At 40.1% G+C, this 18,945-nt stretch overlaps 1 protein-coding gene across 4 annotated transcripts in view; it reads left to right on the top strand.

The window, feature by feature from the left end:
- The window catches only part of ppp4r1.L (protein phosphatase 4 regulatory subunit 1 L homeolog), a 30,621-nt gene extending 16,082 nt beyond the window's left edge, over nucleotides 1-14,539 (top strand). For all 4 annotated transcript variants that reach the window (XM_018267892.2, XM_041566363.1, XM_018267891.2 and 1 more), the window contains 9 exons: nucleotides 5,541-5,719; nucleotides 6,047-6,142; nucleotides 6,240-6,425; nucleotides 6,528-6,689; nucleotides 6,914-7,014; nucleotides 9,414-9,534; nucleotides 10,636-10,770; nucleotides 12,750-12,891; nucleotides 13,070-14,539. In XM_018267892.2, the coding sequence (XP_018123381.1) occupies nucleotides 5,541-5,719; nucleotides 6,047-6,142; nucleotides 6,240-6,425; nucleotides 6,528-6,689; nucleotides 6,914-7,014; nucleotides 9,414-9,534; nucleotides 10,636-10,770; nucleotides 12,750-12,891; nucleotides 13,070-13,233 (1,286 nt within the window). In that variant the 3' untranslated portion in view covers nucleotides 13,234-14,539. The remainder of the gene's footprint in view (nucleotides 1-5,540; nucleotides 5,720-6,046; nucleotides 6,143-6,239; nucleotides 6,426-6,527; nucleotides 6,690-6,913; nucleotides 7,015-9,413; nucleotides 9,535-10,635; nucleotides 10,771-12,749; nucleotides 12,892-13,069) is intronic.
- Nucleotides 14,540-18,945: the final 4,406 nt, after the last annotated feature.

Here is an 18,945-nt window from a genome sequence, read left to right as displayed (position 1 = left end):
CAGAGTGCTATGGCACTCCAACAAAGCACAAGCTCTTTCAATTATTACAGGATGGAGCAGTCTGGAACTATTGTAAAGGTACCACACTCTGATGGTTTTACACCAACATTCATAGTTCCTAAGAAGAATGGACCTCTTCAGACCGTGTTTTGGTCTCAAACAATTGAGATAGCTCATCCGTCCCATTTGGTTCAAAATGGAAACCCTACATTCCCTGATTCGAGAGATGGAGCAAGTGCAATTAATGATGTCAGTAGATATCCAGGAGGTATATACATGCATGTTCCAATATGGCCCCTCTCTAGGGGTATCTTTGAAGTGCCTTGAGAATCGTCACTACCAGTTGGTAGCACTTGTTTGGTCTTCTCTCATCGCACTTCGTGTATTCACTAATCTGATGGCAGTATCAGCAGCGACCTTGCGACTGCAGTGGAGTTCAGTTTCCTCCACATGGCCGATTTTTACTTAAGGCCAGGTCGGAAGACAAAGCTAGGAGGGTTCAGTATCCAAACCATTCCGATACTCGGGAATTCCAGTGGGCCTTCATATGGTAGAGGCTTCAAATTACAACCCGACCATCAGATGCTAATTCTATGACTACAATCAACACAATCACACAGTCCTTATGTCTCCCACGGGGCAAGCAGGGCAAGGTCAGAGGTCAAATCCGTTCACTGTTGTCCAATCAGAGACCAAAAAGTCTCTTAGCGATGAGAGAGCTGGGGCCTATGGTCCCGGCCAGTGAAGTGTCACATCGCATAGATACACTTGCGGCCATTCAGGCGAGTTGAGTCCGTAGGAAAGGGGATTCTCTGTCCAGAATCATCAACTTGTTTTGACAAGAAAAGATATCCAGTGGTGGTTACAGCCGAACAACCTAACCATACAGCAGTCACGGGAGACTCCGAATTGGAATGTGTTACCCACACATGCCAGTCTGCAAGGCTGGAATGCATCATAGAACAACCTGTCTGCACAAGGAGTTCATACCGACGATCAACATCTTGATGTTACGAGTTGTAAAAAATGGCACTAAACAGATGGGCACATCATATACAAGCAAAGCTGGTGCAGGTCTAGAGTGAAGACGAGTCCACAGCAGCTTAGATAAATCCGCAGGGAGGAACGCGCAGCAGAGCAGCTCTAGCAGAAGTTCGACAAATCCTGAGATTGGTTGCCAGACAGCCTTGTAAGACTATTAGCCATACACCTACCTAGAATGCCCAAGACTAAAGCTAACTTCCTCCGACATAACCAGGTGTGCTGGGTGAAGCTCCACTTCACCCAGAGGCATTCACGGAACTTGTGAATATTTGGGGACAATCACAATAGATCTAATGGCTTACAGTACCAACAGACAACTTTCAAGATTCTCACTTGCTATCAAGACACACTGACAACGAGAGTGGACGCCACGACTCAGTGCTGTTAGTTCGATCTATCGTACACTTCCCTGTTCTCCCTATGCTCCTCGGGTCTTCTAGAAGTTCAGACAGGTATCACCACGGGGTTTTTTGTGGTAGGTCCTTACTGGCCTCGGACGATATGAGCTGCGAACTTGCAGGAGAGGTGGTTGGTACAACCTATCTGACGAGAGGGCAGCCCAGAGCTTCCGCGACAAGGCACAAAATGTATCTCAGTCCGGGTCTAGTCACATTGACGGAATGGCTGTTGAGTCGCTCACCTGGTAAAGGCATGGGCGAGCGGTGGAAGTTATATCTGGAGTGATCAAGGCACACTAATCAACTCCGCGAGATCCTAGTACATGTGGCACTCATACTTAAACTGGTGTAAGAAGGCTGATCTTCCTGGAACTTGTCATTCCAAGGATATCATCATTTTGCAGAGGAGTCTACAGCTAGCTCTCTGAAGGTACGGTGTCTGTGCTATCTTATGTTCCAGCATCAGTTAGCGGTGGAAGAAATTGTGCATTTTTGCATGCAGTAGCACACACAGCTCCGTCCCTTTCGCCCACCGGTCGCAGGTTGGGATTTAATTGGTACTCGAGGCTTACTGGAACCAGCATTTAGTCTCTGAACTCAATCTTTTAAATTGGCTCATCTTCAAGGTGGCATTTCTGATGGCATTTCACCAACCATGACAGTGTATATATGAGCTGAGGGCACAATTCTGTAATCCAGCTTCTCTGGTTTTCACGAAGATAAGGCTTAGTACGTACAGTTCCTTCATTATACCAAGGTAGTTCCTCCTTCATTAAATCAGGAGATTTTAGTACCGTCGTCGCTCCCAGCTTCTACTGACAACGTAGTCAGAGCACTCCGTGGGTGCATGAATTAGTCAAATTCTTACACCGTTCGCAAACTCTCATCATACCAGCGGGACTTGAAGAGGTCAGGTAACTTCCAAGATCCCATTGCCAAGTTCATCAGATTAACGCTCTATCAAGCATATCATACAAGTAAGGTCACCACTAGAAGGTATCCGAGCCCGCTATATTAGAGCAGTGGGAACTTCTTAGGCGTGGTGTATCTGTGACTTACTGGGCCACATCTGCAAGACAGTCACCTATTTCGGTGCATACATTAAAAATTACAGACTCAACACTCTTTCCTCAGCCAAGGCCTACCTTGGTCAAGAGTGTTTTCAGTTTTCACACCAATGTGTCTAAGCTCGTTCCCACCCTGCTGTTCCGGGACTGCTTTGTTAAGTCCCCATCGTCCCTGTGTCCCCCTAAGACGACAGAGAAAACAGGATTTTTGATACTCACCGTTAAATCCGTTTCTCTGTAGTCGAAAGGGGGACACAGGGCTTCCCGCCCATTAGGACGAGCTTAACCATGTTTTGTTCCAGGATAGACCCTGGTTTACCTTGGCTTGCGTTTAGTTATGGTTATGTTCATAATGTTCTGGTTGCAAAGTCTTTGGGACAAACTGAAGACTAGAGCACGGTGTGCGGGGTTAAGCCCAACAGGGCACGCCCCTTAATTTTTATTCAAGTGTCCTGCCTCCTGGAGGGTGGAGCTTAACCCCCATCGTCCCTGTGTCCCCCTTTCGACTACAGAGAAACGGATTTAACGGTGAGTATCAAAAATCCTGTTTTCCCAACTGCCCCCAGTCATGTGCTCTGATAAACTTCAGTCACTCTTTAGGGTCAGGGCACACAGGCAGATTTGGGGAGATTAGTCGACCGGCAACAAATCTCCTCTTCTTCAGGCCGACTAATCTCCCCAAACTGCCTCCCCTGCCTTCCTGCCGGCTGGTGATTTCCATTTTAGCCGGCAGGAAGTTTGGGGAGATTAGTCACCCCGAAGAAGAGGAGATTTGACACCGGGTGAATAATCTCCCCAATTCTGCCTGTGTGCCCTGACCCTTACCGCTGTACTGCAAGTTGGAGTGAGATCACCCCCCCCCCCCCAGCAGCCTGTAAGGTAACCAAATAGCTCCCTAACACAAGATAACAGCTGCCTGTTAGATTGAAGAACATCACTCAATAGTAAAAAGCCAAGTCCCATTGAGGCACATTCAGTTACATTGAGTTGGAGAAACAGCCTGCCAGAAAGCCCTTCTATCCTAAAGTGCTGACTCTTTCTGAAAGCACAGGACCACGCAAAATGACCTGAGATGGCTGCATACACACCAATATTATAAATAAAAAAAAATACACTTGTTGGTTCAGGAATTCAATTTGATATTGTAGAGTAAATTATTTGCAGTGTAATTTAGAAATAAAAACTACACCATTAATTCGTGACAGAATCTCTTTTAAGGAGGACAGGCACAACTGTAGCAATTCACATTCAAAATGAAAATTACGATTTATAGCTTTTTGTCCTCCTCCCCCAGTGAGATAAATCACCGGGGGGGGGGGGGGGGTTGGCAAAACGCTATCTATGTCCCCTTGTGCCATTGTGTTTTCAGAGTCAGGCATTTTTGCATGTGACAGTACTGGCAAGAATTTGGAAATTCTAATAATCCATAATGAAAGGTATTTTCAGACATTTTCACCTGTGCAGGAGGCAATGTTGTCCTGACAATGCCCCACCATCTTTGTGCCATTACTAAATGCTTTATTTGTAAACAATGGTGTGTTTGATATTGACAGTTGACATTAAAAGTCTGCAAGTCCTCGTTAAAGTGTTGGCTTTTGTGAAGGCTGAAAATCAGATATTACATCAGGCTTTTGCCTTTTATACCAACACTGTCTTCAAAAAATTAAGGATATATTTTGGCTGAAAGCAATGTATATGAATGAGAGAAGTGTTGGGGAAAATGTGTGTGCAGCCAAGGAATGCAGAGAGTAAAAATGAGCTAGTACTGTCTAGAACTTTGATGTTTATGTACTGTTCATTCTGAAAGTTAACAAGAGCTCTGGAACCCTATTGGGGGATGCTGGAAGCCATCATGCAAAGGCTGAAGGTACATATGTAGTTTTTCTCTGCTGTGTTGTCTAATGATGCTGACCTGCCAGTTCTGTTTCGGTAGCAAAGATGTTCGAATAACAGGAATAGTATTTGTGAATTAAGATGTCTTCATTTGTTCCTATCTTGCATTACTCCACTGCACTAACGACAATTATTGGTTGCATCACAGCATTGATGAGTCTTCTTTAAAGATCCCAAATACTTTTGCAGGGACTAGTTCATGCATTTGTTTATACATTTTGAGATACAGTACCAAATATCTTTTACATATGCTCTTTGATTTTCAGTCAGAGATCCCCTTGGAAAATTGTGTATGTTATGGTGTGAGTGTGCCTGTCCCCTCCTAAAGTTGCACTGAGAGCTACTGCTGTCAATCAAATAGCAGCCTTCCCTTTCCTCTTTGTGCCTCTGTTTTAAACTGCCCAAACACACAACATGATTGTTTAAAACAGTCTTAAGATTGATCATCTCTTAGAGAGATTAAAAAAATAAATAAAAAAAGAACACAGAGCAACGCCTTGGAGTTGAGACGCTTTGTAAGAATAAATATCCAGTTGGGAAACCATTGCAAAAAATATATATGGAATAGAATTATTTACCAGCACCTCTGATACACTGTATGATGAATTTGCAAAACATTATGCAGACGAGGCACCTGAGAAATGCTATGACATGTAATAATCATGTCTAGTAACCAGCAGCTATTTCTTACATTCATGATTAAGTGCAGAAGCAGATCGCTGTACTGGAACTGAAGTTCCAAAGTTTAGAGACCACGGTTCTAATGCATTAGGATAACTAAAGCTCTAACCAGCATTTTTGATCAGAAGCTAAGCCACCCAGCATTCTTCCACGTTGGGTCTGCAGTCTGTCACCCCTGATTGGTTGGTAAATAGCATCTTTATATGCAATACAATGAAGCCAGTTAGCAGGGATATTGGTATGTCAGATATGCTGTATCGATTGCTCATCTCCCCACATATCTTTGGCGCAACACCCACAGACAACACTCTGACTGCTCACTGTATTTTGTAGCTCTCTGCTCACCAAATGCACCAAGCTTTTATCTATTTTCATGTTTTCCTTACATTCTCACAGCAATGATTGTGATTGTAAATGGTTTGCATTTGCGTTACATGTTTGTTCTGTTTTGTTATAGCACAAGTTGATGTCCTTACTGCTGCCCTTAAAGCATCCAGCCTAGGAACTCAGGAAGAATCTAAACTGTCTTTCTTAAACATGGAAATAGGATATCACCATGGTCTGACTGAGCCAGGAAAGATAAACTGTAAGATCTCCCGGGATGACTCTGCTCCTCTTATAAGTGATTCTGTTGAGGTAACCTTACTACTAATTCATTCTTTTTAATGTCCTTTTTCTTTGTGAGAAGTGTGACTGTAAGATGAGGGGCAAATCTGATCAATCTGCAAGAAGCTTGTATGTTTCCCTGTGTCTGGTTGTGTTCTCTGCCACACTCCAAAAACATACAGGCAGGTGAAATTATTCCTGATTAAACTGACCCTACTGTATGTATGTGATAGGGACCTGTGATGTGAATGTGCATCATTTCTGTGCTGCATAAACATGTCTGCACTGTATAGATAATATCCAGTACTATTGTAGTTAACTAATGAAACAGGTGCATTGTTGTATTTTGATTTACAGTGCATTCAGTCCACATTGCGCTACATCCATAACGATGCTGACTTAAGCACCAGAAGCACTTTCAGCCCCCGTGAGGAGAAAAAGTCGAAAGTACAAGTAAGAGCCACTTTTGTTTCTTTCTCATCTACTTTGCATGTAATAGATTCAGTGTAAGAGCAAATTACCAGTAATCTATTTTTTTTCCCAACCTCAGGATGTTGTACCTCAAGCCTTACTGGATCAGTATTTATCCATGACTGACCCATCCCGCGCTCAGACTGTTGATACAGAGATTGCCAAACATTGTGCCTATAGCATTCCAGGAGTAGCTCTCACATTAGGCAGGCACAACTGGCACTGTCTGAGAGATACTTATGAGACACTGGCAGCTGACATGCAGGTATGAATACAATTCTAAAAGAAGTTAAAAATCAAAGCCTTTAATCGCATATTGTAGTGTGTTGGGAATGACCTAATATTCTGCTATTTTCTGATCTGCCAGTGGAAAGTGCGGAGAACTCTTGCTTTCTCAATTCATGAGCTTGCATTAATACTTGGTGGTTCCCTGACTGCTGCTGACTTGTTACCCATCTTCAATGGATTTCTGAAAGATCTGGATGAAGTTAGAATAGGCGTCCTTAAGCATTTATACGACTTTCTAAAGGTATGCATGTGTTCGTCGTTTTGAGTCTCAACCTACAAATTTGAAAAAAAAAAAAAAAAATTGCCTGGGGTCCAGTAGCTTTATATATTTTATGAAAAGAAGCTCAGAACAGTGCCAGTACATGGTGTTAGTGATATCAAAATTGAACATCCTGCATGCACTATGTTAATTCCAATAGATTTTATTTTTGTCCATGTAACTCTGTTTTGTTTTTTTATGTGCAGCTTCTCCAGCAAGACAAAAGGAGGGAGTATCTTTATCAACTGCAAGAGTTCCTGGTCACTGATAATGTCAGGAATTGGCGCTTTAGAGCAGAACTAGCAGAGTAGGTGTTTCTTGCTTAAATGTCTTAATTCTGTATCAAATTGTGCTTTCACTTACTGGTTAGGTAGAAGGTGACTATGGTATTGATTTCATACAATAATATCTAGACTATAGCTGGTAACCTCTATACTAAAGATACATTCTGTCAAACTCCCAGACCATTTAGATTGAGTTTACTTATAATTACAAATAAGTGACTATGTCAATGCATCCATTCTCTTCAGGATCATTTAGGGGATTGTTGTGCTCTCCAATGATTGCAATTTTGTGTCTGAAGGTATTCCGGTACGTAGGTAGGCATATATACAACCTCATTTCCAAAACGTTGGGAGGCCGTGTAAAAAGTAAAAAGAATGGGATGATTTGCAAATTTAAACCCTATATACTGTATATGCAAGGGACAAGGCTGAAAGCCAGCATTATATGACAGTGAACTGAGCTTTCTAAAAAGGCTCTAAAATGTATATAATGTTTGTTACAGCTTTGTTAACTCATAACTGTGTTTAGGTTTTTATTTTGGCAGATACCTGTATGTTTTTGCAAAATGTTTTAGGTTATGGACTTGAAACGAGGACATTTTATGCCCCTGCACTAGTTATGGACATTATTAAAAAGGTTTGATGTGTAGTGTTTAGAGAACATCTCCATAAAGCAAAAGGCAAATTAAATAGCAATCTAAACTTCTGTAGAGGGATCATTGGCAGAAAACTTTTAGGGAAATCCAGGACCATTCTGAATAATGACTCCTAAATGAATTACTAGGTTTACCCCAACATGGAATGAGAAATATTGAGCAAAATTGGAGAAAGAAAGCGGCTGCTCTGATGTTTTCTGCTTAGGAAAAAAAATAGAAACCTTTCTCAAATCTCAAATTTCTCAAAAAGCAGAAGAACATCAGAGCAGCCTCTTTCTTTCTCCTGACAACTTCCTTGACTACTTGGTGGTCAGACTGGTGGGAAACTGACCAGCAGGCAGCGCTGTTGTAACAAAATTCATTCATTTTAACAGTACATATTTCCCGTAATATGTTAGGTAAAAAAAGAAAATAAATAATGAATGTAAATTGCAAAAGTTCTTAGAATAGCACCCTCATCTATTTCACATTCATTTATTTTAAAGGTTTACTTATCCTTTAAATGTACCACTATAAGCAGGTTCAGGCTATCGTTTCATGGGCAGTGTAACAGATTAATTGAATTTGAGGAGTTATTCAATATTCTGTAAGCAAGTGAGTAGAGATGCTTAAAGGGTTACTTTCATGGGAATTTTTTTTTTTTTTTAAAAAACGCATCAGTTAATAGTGCTGCTAGTGGAAATCAGTTTCTCAAAAGAGCAAACATATTTTTTTATATTTAATTTTGAAATTTGACATGGGGCTAGATATATTGCCAGTTTCCCAGCTGCCCCCAGTCATGTGACTTGTACTCTGATGTACTTCAGTTCCTCTTTAATGCTGTACTGTTTAGATCTACCCTTTCCCCCCAGCAGCCTAACAACAGAACAATGGGAAGGTAACCAGATAGCAGCTCTCTAACACAAGATAACGGCTTCCTGGTAGGTCTAAGAACAACACTCAATAGTAAAATCCAGGTCCCATTGCATCATATTCAGTTACTGTCTCTTTCTGAAAGCACATGACCAGGCAAAATTACCTGAGATGGCTGCCTACACACCAATATTACTACTAAAAATATAAATATATATACTTGCTGGTTCAGGAATGAAATTTTATATTGTAGAGTGAATTATTTGCAGTGTTGACAGTGTAATTTAGAAATAAAAATACATCATAAAAATCATGACCGAATCCCTTTAAACAGGTTACACAACAAATCCAAGGGACTGAAAATCTGTTTCCCATAGTGATCAGTTCTGTTGGGTGCAGTACTTGGTCAAGATCAATGTCCGTATATACTAAGACGGAGCACAAGTGGTAGTTAAAGAAAGCTGCCCGTACAACTATCCATTAACTATCCACAAACTATCCACCAGGACAGCAAAATGATTGGTCTAAATGGCCCCACAACTGGCACATGTGCAGTCGGTCGTCTAGTACTGTTGAAATAAGAAACTGAATCCTGGTGGTTTGCAGTGAAAAGGAGCTGCAGCTCTTCTATTCGTTCATGCAAATGCAAACTGCAAAAACAACAAGTTATCTGTACACGTGTAGGAAGGTGTGTGGATGTGCACATAAGCATGTTAATCCCCAGTCACACGCAATCCTAAGAAACATTAGCGAGATGCTCCAGCAATGCTTGGGAACTTTGCAGGGAATTTATTTGGATTCCTTCTAGAAATGTACCGTTCTCCAACCGCGCTTGTATACGAGACATTTTTAAATTGTAGGTTAAACTCTTCTTGTTTGCATGCCTATACTGACTTCTCATTTGTTCTTACTAGGCAGCTGATTCTGCTTCTTGAACTGTACAGTGCAAGAGATATTAATGATTACTTACTGCCAATTGCTGTAAATTTGTGTAAAGACAGAATCTCTTCTGTTCGTTGGATTTCCTATAAGCTGGTAAGAACCATTTTTCTTCCTTTTACTTTTATTCATGCTACTATGCTATTAGTTAGCGCTACTTATTCTACCCACAGCTATGCTAATGAACCCCTTCAGCGTAGTAAAGTCTTATTAAATGCTGCCTCCCCTAAAATGCTATTGCTGTCCATTTATAAAAAAAAAAAAAGTTATTTCATATTAAGGGCAAAGGGAGCAAACATAAGTTCCCTAAATCTTTTTGATTATTTCTAAGTAGGTAATCTCTACTGAAATGAATCAAACTGGTATAAATTGAGACTACGAGTATATGTATTCAACGGGTGGTTCATCTTTAATTTTAGTTTATTTTAAGTACAGGTATGGGACCCATTATCCGGAAACCAAAACCAGTTATCCAGAAAGTTCTGAATTACGGAAAAGCCGTCTCCCATAGACTCCTTTTTAAAAATGATTTCCTTTATCTCTGTAATAATAAAACAGTAGCTTGTACTTGATCCACACTAAGATATAATTAATCCTTATTGGAAGCAAAACCAGTCTATTGGGTTTATTTAATGTTTACATGATTAGACTTAAGGTATGAAGATCTAAATTATGAAAAGATCTGTTATCTGGAAAACTCCAGGTCCTGAATATAAAATGGCTAATTCTAAGCAACTTTTCATTTGGCCTTCATTTTTCCTTTTTATTATTATTTACCTTATTCTTCTGACTCTTTCCAGCTTTCAAATGGGAGTCACTGACTCCATCTTAAAAATAATGCTCTTTGAGGCTACACATTTATTGTTATTGCTACTTTTGCTTACTCATCTTTCTATTCAGGCCCTCTCCTGTTGATATTTCACTCTTATTCAATTCAGTGTATGGTTGCTAGAATAATTTGGACCCTAACAACCAGATTGCTGAAATTGCAAACTGGAGAGCTGCTGAATGAAAACCAGAGTCACATACGATAACTCTCTACATCATACTAAGTTAAATCAAAGGCGAACAACCCTTTTTTAATATCCTGATTTCACTTCAGCCTTTATCATCCCACGGACATGCTGTTATGCCTTTATCTTAAGCACTAACTAACCTTAACGGTTTGATGCAAATATAAATTCATTTTCCTTGTAGGTGAGTGAAATGGTGAAGAAATTATACCAGGCTTCCAACCCCTTGCTACTTTTAGACCTTTTGAATAAACTCGTGGAGCAGTTTTGTCAAAGTCCTAAATGGTCTGGACGGCAAACATTTGTTTTCATTTGCCAGGTGAGCTGATTTTGTTGTTCTTGCTGTACTGCGCTACTACTTATGTGAGAATGTGTCTTATTCTACATTCTGCTTTGATGCAGCTGAATTTGTAAATACTAAAATAGCATTTCTTGGGGTTTCCTTCCAAAAATATCTTCAGCTGGGAATAGTAATGCAACTGCTATTTATACCAAGAGCTTGATTATTGCATCTGGTATTGTGTGATGTCTTTTCTGCCCTTTAGATTTGAGATGTATAGATGGCATTTAAACCACTCTAATGGTAAGATGTATCCAGTGCATTGTTTATATCGGTAATGACCGACATATTTCTCACCAACCCTTTGGATGTTGCTCAAAGCAGTGGCCTGAAAGCAGGTGCTTATTTTTGAATTCCTGGCTTGGAGGTAGGGAAGCATGAATCCATTATTTTGGATTCGGCCGAACCCCCGAATCCTTCGCAAAAGATTCGGCTGAATACCGAACCGAATGCTAATTAGCATATGCAAATTAGAGGTGTGACGGGGGAAACATTTTTTGCTTCCTTGTTTTGTGACAAAAAGTCATGAGATTTCCCATCCCACCCCTAATTTGCATATGCAAATTTGGATTCATTTCGGCCTGGCAGAAGGATTCGGCCGAATCCTGCTGAAAAAGGCCGAATCCTGGATTTGGTGCATCCCTACTTGGAGGCAAGTTATTGTTGCATAGAAACCAAGTGTACGGCCAAACAGAGCCTCCTGTTGGCTGCCAATCCATATAGAGGCTATCAAATCGTTAACCTCCTTAATTGGCACCTCAGGGACTTTTTCCATGTTTGTGTTGCTCTTTATTCATTTGAATATGGCTCATGGGTAAAAAAGTCGGGGACCTATTAATTTTCTCAGAATCTGGAGAATATATATACTAACTGAAGATGTTACACTGTGTCATAGCACTGATGTTTGTTAGGAAAAAATCACCCCTTCTGTTTTGTTTGTTTTTTTTATGGTACCCAAAATTTTTTACTACCTGTTGTCTTGTTTCTTGTCATGACTGCTACTGACAGCTGTTTAAAAGGATAGCTGTTTAAAAACCTTAGAGATTTTAACTCATGCTTAAGGAACAGTTCAGTGTAAAAATAAAAACTGGGTAAAAGATAAGCTGTGCAAAATAAATAATATTGCTAATATAGTTAGTTAGCCAACAATGTAACGTATAAAGCTAGGCGTGACTTGGTGTGTAACCTAATAGCCAGAACACTACTTTCTGCTTTGCAGCTCTCTAACTCTGGGTTAGTCAGTGACTTGAAGGGGGTCACGTGGGACATAACTATTCAGTGAGTTTACAATTGATCCTCAGCATTCAGCTCAGATTCAAAAGCAACAGGTATGACCCATGTGCCCCCCCCCCCAAAGGTGAACAGGCCCTTTAAATTCTGGCCTGCCTGGACTTACCAAGGTTGCTAGGGTAATTTGGAAACTGTACAATTCAAAGTGAGGTGAGGTCCATTTGATAGTAAGTCAGTAGCTCAGGTAAAAGTAAAAAAGACTTTATTAGGAAAAAAAAAAAGCCTTTCAGGACCTTTCATATTCCAGTCTCTTATACAAATCAATGTATGGTTGCTGGGGTAATTTGGACCCTAACAACCAGATTGCTGAAATTGCAAACTGGAGAGCTACTGAATAAGAGCTAAATAACTCAAAAACAACAAATAATAAAAAATGAAATGGGATGGGCGAATTTTTAACAAAATGGGACAAATTCGCCCCATCTCTGATTGCCAATTTTCTCAGAATATCACTCTCTGCGTCATACTAAAATGTAACTTGAAGACGAACAACCCCTTTAATATTCAGAAGCTTACATGCAGACCGCTGTTAAACATCATATTTCTCAGATGCCATGTTGCATAGACGAGGTCTAACAATACGTTTGTTTTTGGACATTTTAGTTTTCTTTTGCTTTAAATTATGTTTTATCATCATACATAATGTCTCATTTGCTTCCTTTTTGTAGGCTCTTATTGAAGGTGATTGCCTTCCCATGGAGCAGTTTGCTATTCATGTAATGCCTCATCTGCTGCATTTAGCTTCAGACAGAGTTCCCAATGTGAGAGTTCTCCTTGCAAAGACCTTGAAGCAGACCCTTCTGGAAAAAGGTTTGTCTCATTTAACCTCTCAGGTTTTATACCTGTATTTATAAAAATGTGTGTACTTTGCTTTAAGTCTGTAGCCATTGCTGGGTAACTGGCATTCTCTGCAATTTTTCGGAGACTCACAACTGCCATGTGACTAGTATGATGTTTAATGTTAACCCTATGCCCTTTTGTGTTTCAGAATACTTCCTGACCTCTGCCAACTCTCACCAGGAAGCAGTGGAACAGACCATTATGGCTCTACAGATGGATCCTGACAGCGATGTGAAATACTTTGCCAGTATACACCCTGCTAGCACCAAACATACCGACGATGCCCTGAGCACAGCCTCTTCCACGTACTAACCTGCTCCCCTTTCCACGAAAGGCCTTCTTACACTTTAAACACAAGACAGCATCATCACTGTCCTTTTGCTTTCTTTCCCTACTCCATGCGGGGAGGGAAGAGTAACTACAGACTCTCAGAGGATTGCCACCAAAGCCTTAAATCTTCTGTCTTCCTGAGATATCATGAAACTTGAATTGGTGGATGGGTTCATTTAAAATTTGCTATTCCTTTTAGCCTACAGTTTGCTAGGTTCCTTTTTCTTTCAATGCTAAAATTAACACTTAAAGGGGATGTTCCCTTTAAGTTTTCTTTTAGTATGATGTAGAGAGTGATACTTCGAGACAAATTGCAATTGGTTTTCATGTTTTATTATTTGTGGTTTTTGAGTTATTTAGCTTTTTATTCGGCATCTCTCCAGTTTGCAGGTTGTTATCTGTTTGCTAGAATCCAAATTGCCTTGGCAACCATACATTGATTTAAATAAAAGGCTGAAATAGGAATAGGAGAGGCCCTGAATAGAAAGACTAGTAATAAAAAATACCAATAACAACAAAGTGTAGCCTTACAGAGCATTTGTTTTTAGATGGGGTCAGTGACCCCCATTTTAAAGCTGGAGAGAGTCTGAAGAAGAAGGCAAATCATTCAAAAACTATAATAAAATAAATAAATAATGTGGACCAATTAAAAAGTATTCTATAACATACTGAAAGGTGAACCATCCCTTTAAGGCATAGCCAATATAGGAACATCGTTTACAGTGCTGTGCTGACTAGCAGGGAATATGTTTATGCTGAAGATGAGCTGCAAGAATTTATAATTGCCGACTAAAAAATGCCTCAAACTGCAGTGACTCCCTGTAATCTTCCTCCAAACCATTGTAAACCATTTCCAGTATTGGGTGCAAATGGGGTTTTATTAGAGGTATTATTCCCCTGTTTCTTAATGTGTGATTTTTTTTTTTTTTTTTGGGATGTGTGTAAAAACATGAGAGAGGACAGGAGTGGTATTTTCCTTTAAGGGCTCCGTGCTAACACTACATTAGAAACTGCTTTTAATTCTTTAATGCAGCATATTGCTGTACGTATTGGCAGGCAACGTTGCTGTGAAGCGCCTCTGCTCTAATTCCTTTTCATGCTGGAAATCGATTAGTTCAAGGGCTTCAAGTCAGGTTTTTTTAACTTGATCCCGTTCAGCTGTGAGGGGCATCACTTGCAGTCTCCATGTACATATCTGCCTGTGCTCCCTGCAGTGCCGCACTCTTTCATCATGTTGGAATACAAGTAGATTTGCTTGTCTGAATAAAATTGAATACGTTTCAATACACATGTTCTTCCTTTTCCCCTCTTTTCAGACATACCCACCACCTTTAATATTGTATTGTATCTGTTATTAAACCCCATTCACAATGGCACTATAGTGGTAGTTAACGTGGCATCTTCAGTGGATTATAAACTGTGGGACGTGACTTCTGCTGCTGGGAAACCACATGTAACAAGGATTGTGACCAATGAAAGCAGGCGGAGGCCTCCACCCTGTAACCAGTAGCTAGAAGAGCCACCACAGCTTTGCATGGATATAGATGGGACAGCAGGTATAATTTTACCTTTTAATTATTCTTGACTATAGAATGCCTTCAGAATTGCACTATTGAGATTGCACTGATGGAAAGGATGTGTGATATAGAGCAGGATGTACTGTATAAATATGGTGTTAGTGCAATACAGGTATGGGATCTGTTATCCAGAAAGCTCCGCATTATGGAAAGGCCGTCTCCGATATACTCCATTTTATCCAAATTTTTTAATTTTTCCTTTTTCTCTGTAATAATAACCCTGTTTGATTTATTTAATGTTTAAATTAGTTCCTATTAGACTTAAAGGGGTGGTTCACATTTGTTAACTTTTGGTATTTTATAGAATTGCTAATTCTAAGCAACTTTTCAATTGGTCTTAATTTTTTTTTAATCGTTTTTTAAAATGGGGTCTGACTCGATCTAAAACACAGCTCTGACCGCATCTAAAACACAGCTCTGACCGCATCTAAAACACAAATAGTCTGTAAGGCTACAAATGAATTATTATTGCTACTTTTTATTACTCCTCTTTCTATTCAGACCTCTCCTATGCAAACTGGAGAGCTGCTAAATAACTGAAAAACCACAAATGTAAACCAATTGCAAATTGTCTCAGAATATCACTCTCTACGTCCTTCTAAAAGTTAATTCAAAGGTGAACAACCCCTTTAAGGTATGAAGATCCAAATTACGGAAAGTTCCGTTATCCAGAAAACCTCAGGTTCCCAGCATTCTGGATAACCGGTCCCATACTTGTACATACATGGCTGTTTTGCTCAAGTCTCAGCCAGTATGGAGTAAACATACTAGGGATGCGCTGAATCCAGAATTTGGCCCGGATTCTGCCTTTCTTGGCAGTTTTCAGATTCGATCTAATCATTCTGCCCAGCTGAACCAAATCCTAATTTGCATATGCAAATCATGTGACTTTTAGTCACAAAACTAGGAAGTAAAAAATATTTTCCCCTTCCCACCCCTAATTTGCATATGCAATATTTATTGAAATCTTTGGATTATTGCACTAAACCCGGGGGAGATCAGGATATCTTCGGCCATTCTCCCATTGATTCATATGCAACCTCCGCAGTTCTGAGATTTCGGATTCGGACATTTTCCATCCTCTGTTTATAATACAGTAAATACTGAAAAATTAGTGTTTGGTTTTTTTTCACTAAAAAATTGGATTTTATAGTAAAACAAGAATTTTTTAGGTTTTTGGCATTCGGAGTTTAATAAAAAAACAAAACCTTAGCGTGTCTGTCGGAAGGAACTGGACAGTTCAGTTAGTTGCTGGTCAGGTTTAGCAGTCCTAGTGCCCCCACTTGTATAGTGTCGAGTACATATGGGTCACAGGTCTAGCACAAGGCTTCCTGTATTTGTGCACATCCCTTATAAAGCAGTCACATGTTTCCTTTTCCCCTGCCTGTATTTCCTGTTCCAGAGCTCTCTTCTGCTTGCTTGGATTACAGGCCTGAGACAACATTTCCCTATGGGAGGAAAAGCCTGAAACAGACTAAAACTTTAGTGAGGGGTTGTTTTCTGGTTAATAGGGTGATGGCTCATTTTAGTTTGCAGAGAGTTGTACAAAACACAACATACTGGAGCCTGTACAATGAATCTGAGTGCAAGATAAATATGTTGATTGAAAGAACACAACATACAAGGCATTTCATCTGAAGATGGTGTCTGTTTTTTGGAAGAAACCAAAGATCTAGTGGCTAGGAAGCTGATATTGGTTTATCCAAGAATCTCCCTGGCAACATAAATGAGGATATTGTGCGAGTTTGGGTCTAAATCTAGAACTGAGCCTGTGTCATTGTGCCATTTTATTTTATAAAGAAACTACAAATATTCCTTAAACCTTCTCACTAGTAATACAACTACACCCTGCACTTTACTGACTGCCACCAACTCCACTGCTCTGTTACATACAGTAAATATAAATCTAACTGCCTGTACTCTCAGCACTGACACTCAAGATTCTGTGCAAAGAAATATTTTATAATCTCCCTGCAGCCTTGGTGAAGCTTAATTCTATGGGCTGATTTATAAAAGTGTATGGGACCTGTTATCCAGAATGCTCGGGATGTGGAGTTTTCCACATTAACTGGTCTTTTTGTAAGTTTGAAATCATTTTCAAAAATTTGTATAAAATAGAGTTAATGGGAGTCTAGCATTAGTCCTCAGTCTTTCACTTTGTCCTGATCCCATTATACAGCTCTGGGACCCTTTATCCAGAATCGTCGGGACCTGGGGTTTTCCGGATAATGGATCTTTCCATAATTTGGATCTTCTTACCTTAAGTCATTTAAACATTAAATAACCTCAATAGGCTGGATTTGCCTCCAATAAGGATTAATTATATCTTTGATTGGATCAAGTACAAGCTACTGTTTTATTCTTACAGAGAAAAGGGAAATCATTCTTACAAATTTGGATTATTTGATTATAGTGGAGTCTATAGGAGACCGCTATTCTGTAATTTGGAACTTTCTGGATAACTGGTTTCTGGAAAACTGATCCCATACCACTACTTCATTTGCACAGTGTAATATTTGGGCCAGAATAAACCCAAATCTGCATCATTTATACTAAAGATCAAGGTTTCCCTCTCCAGTCCATCTGTAAAGTCAAAGGCTGTGGGTACATTATATTGAATTCATACTGAGGATACACTTTAATGTGCTTTGTGAAACTCACAAGTCAAGGAAACCTGCATAGAAAGCAGCTTAGTTGGTAAATATGACTTAGCAGTTGTGTATCTAATGCAGATTTACTATTTAAGCTCATCCACGTCATGTTTCTTACATTTGCACCTGTTTCTACACTACATGTGGTTTTGTGTCGGCTTCTCAGGACAATGAGGTGCTCCTGAAAGTAAAGGTTTGCCCAAGTCTGTTAAATTCAGTCACACACATTGACATGCAGATCTCACGCACTGGGACACATCAGACTTTGGATTATACTGCGGCCTTGTCCAGAAGCGCTTACATTATACAGTATCTGACTGCTCATTGCACGGCTGTAGCAAATAAGGGTCTTGTGACACAAAGGGGAAGGTTATTCAGCACCTTCAATCCCCAAGGTCCCATTCAGGATACATTTCAGTATACAAAAAAACAGAGAGAAGGTGGATTAAATAAATGTACAATTTATTATTTACATATAATCTCTAAAACACCGGCTGGCCAGGAAACACAATGAAAGAAATTATGACTAAATATACATAAAAACAATTAAAGATTAAATCCAGGAAGGAAACAATCAAGTAATTGTTCCTTGTTTGTGGTGTATGCTTGTAATTTGAATAACGGGGAAAAAAGTTGTGAGTTGTAGTTCAGCAAGATGAAAATTTTTTCGATTGGGGTTGTGATTAAGATTTTTTTTGCCATATGGTGAAGCAGTGAAGTATGCAGAGTGTTTTACTCAGTGGAATAACAGGCAGATCAATGAATGGCTAAATATGGAGAGTACATTTCCTAGGAGATGTATTGGGGCGTCCCCCACTCCCTCCTCCTTGTCCGCTGTAAAAGCCGCCCAAAAGAGATTGGATTGGTCTCACCAGATTCTAGGTTCCGGTATTCCTCGAGGGCGCAGCCGGGTTTGAACTCTCCACAGCCTCAAGCCTGTTTCACAAATTCACCTCTCTGCCGATGTCCTTTTCACGAGGATCCAAGATGGAGCACAGTCTGCTATAGTGCGTGCGCTCCACAGTGCAACGCAACCTCCGAATCTTTTTCACAATCTTACACTGCTTCACCGATTTCACAAACTAGCGGGTCATGAAGTACTGGCAGGTTACAGATTTTCACGATTTTTTTTCGTTGTTTGAAATAAGCATAAAAAAAAGTCCAACCTAAGGAGTGATCCCACCTGGGTACTGCAACTCGTTACACCACACTGGGGCTTTCTCAAGCGGGTAAAGACCTTTGGAAGGCTGCCATTTAGGGGCCATCAAGCTGCCAGCTTGGTCTGGAGTCGGCAGTAAAGCTGGCCATCCATAGGCTGCTGTTATCTGCCAAGCAAACGAGCGAGGGGAAACCCCAACATGGAGGCTTGTATTATGACTAAAGCCAGGGTGTTCCAGACACTTGAAAACATTGACCAGAACCAGAGGGAATCTTACCCTTATCACAACAGGCATTGTCTTTAGGAG

This window comes from Xenopus laevis, chromosome 6L, assembly GCF_017654675.1.
Source record: "Xenopus laevis strain J_2021 chromosome 6L, Xenopus_laevis_v10.1, whole genome shotgun sequence".
Lineage (NCBI taxonomy): Eukaryota > Metazoa > Chordata > Amphibia > Anura > Pipidae > Xenopus > Xenopus laevis.
Note: the sequence above shows the minus strand (reverse complement) of the source record. Positions and strands in the feature narration are given on the sequence as shown.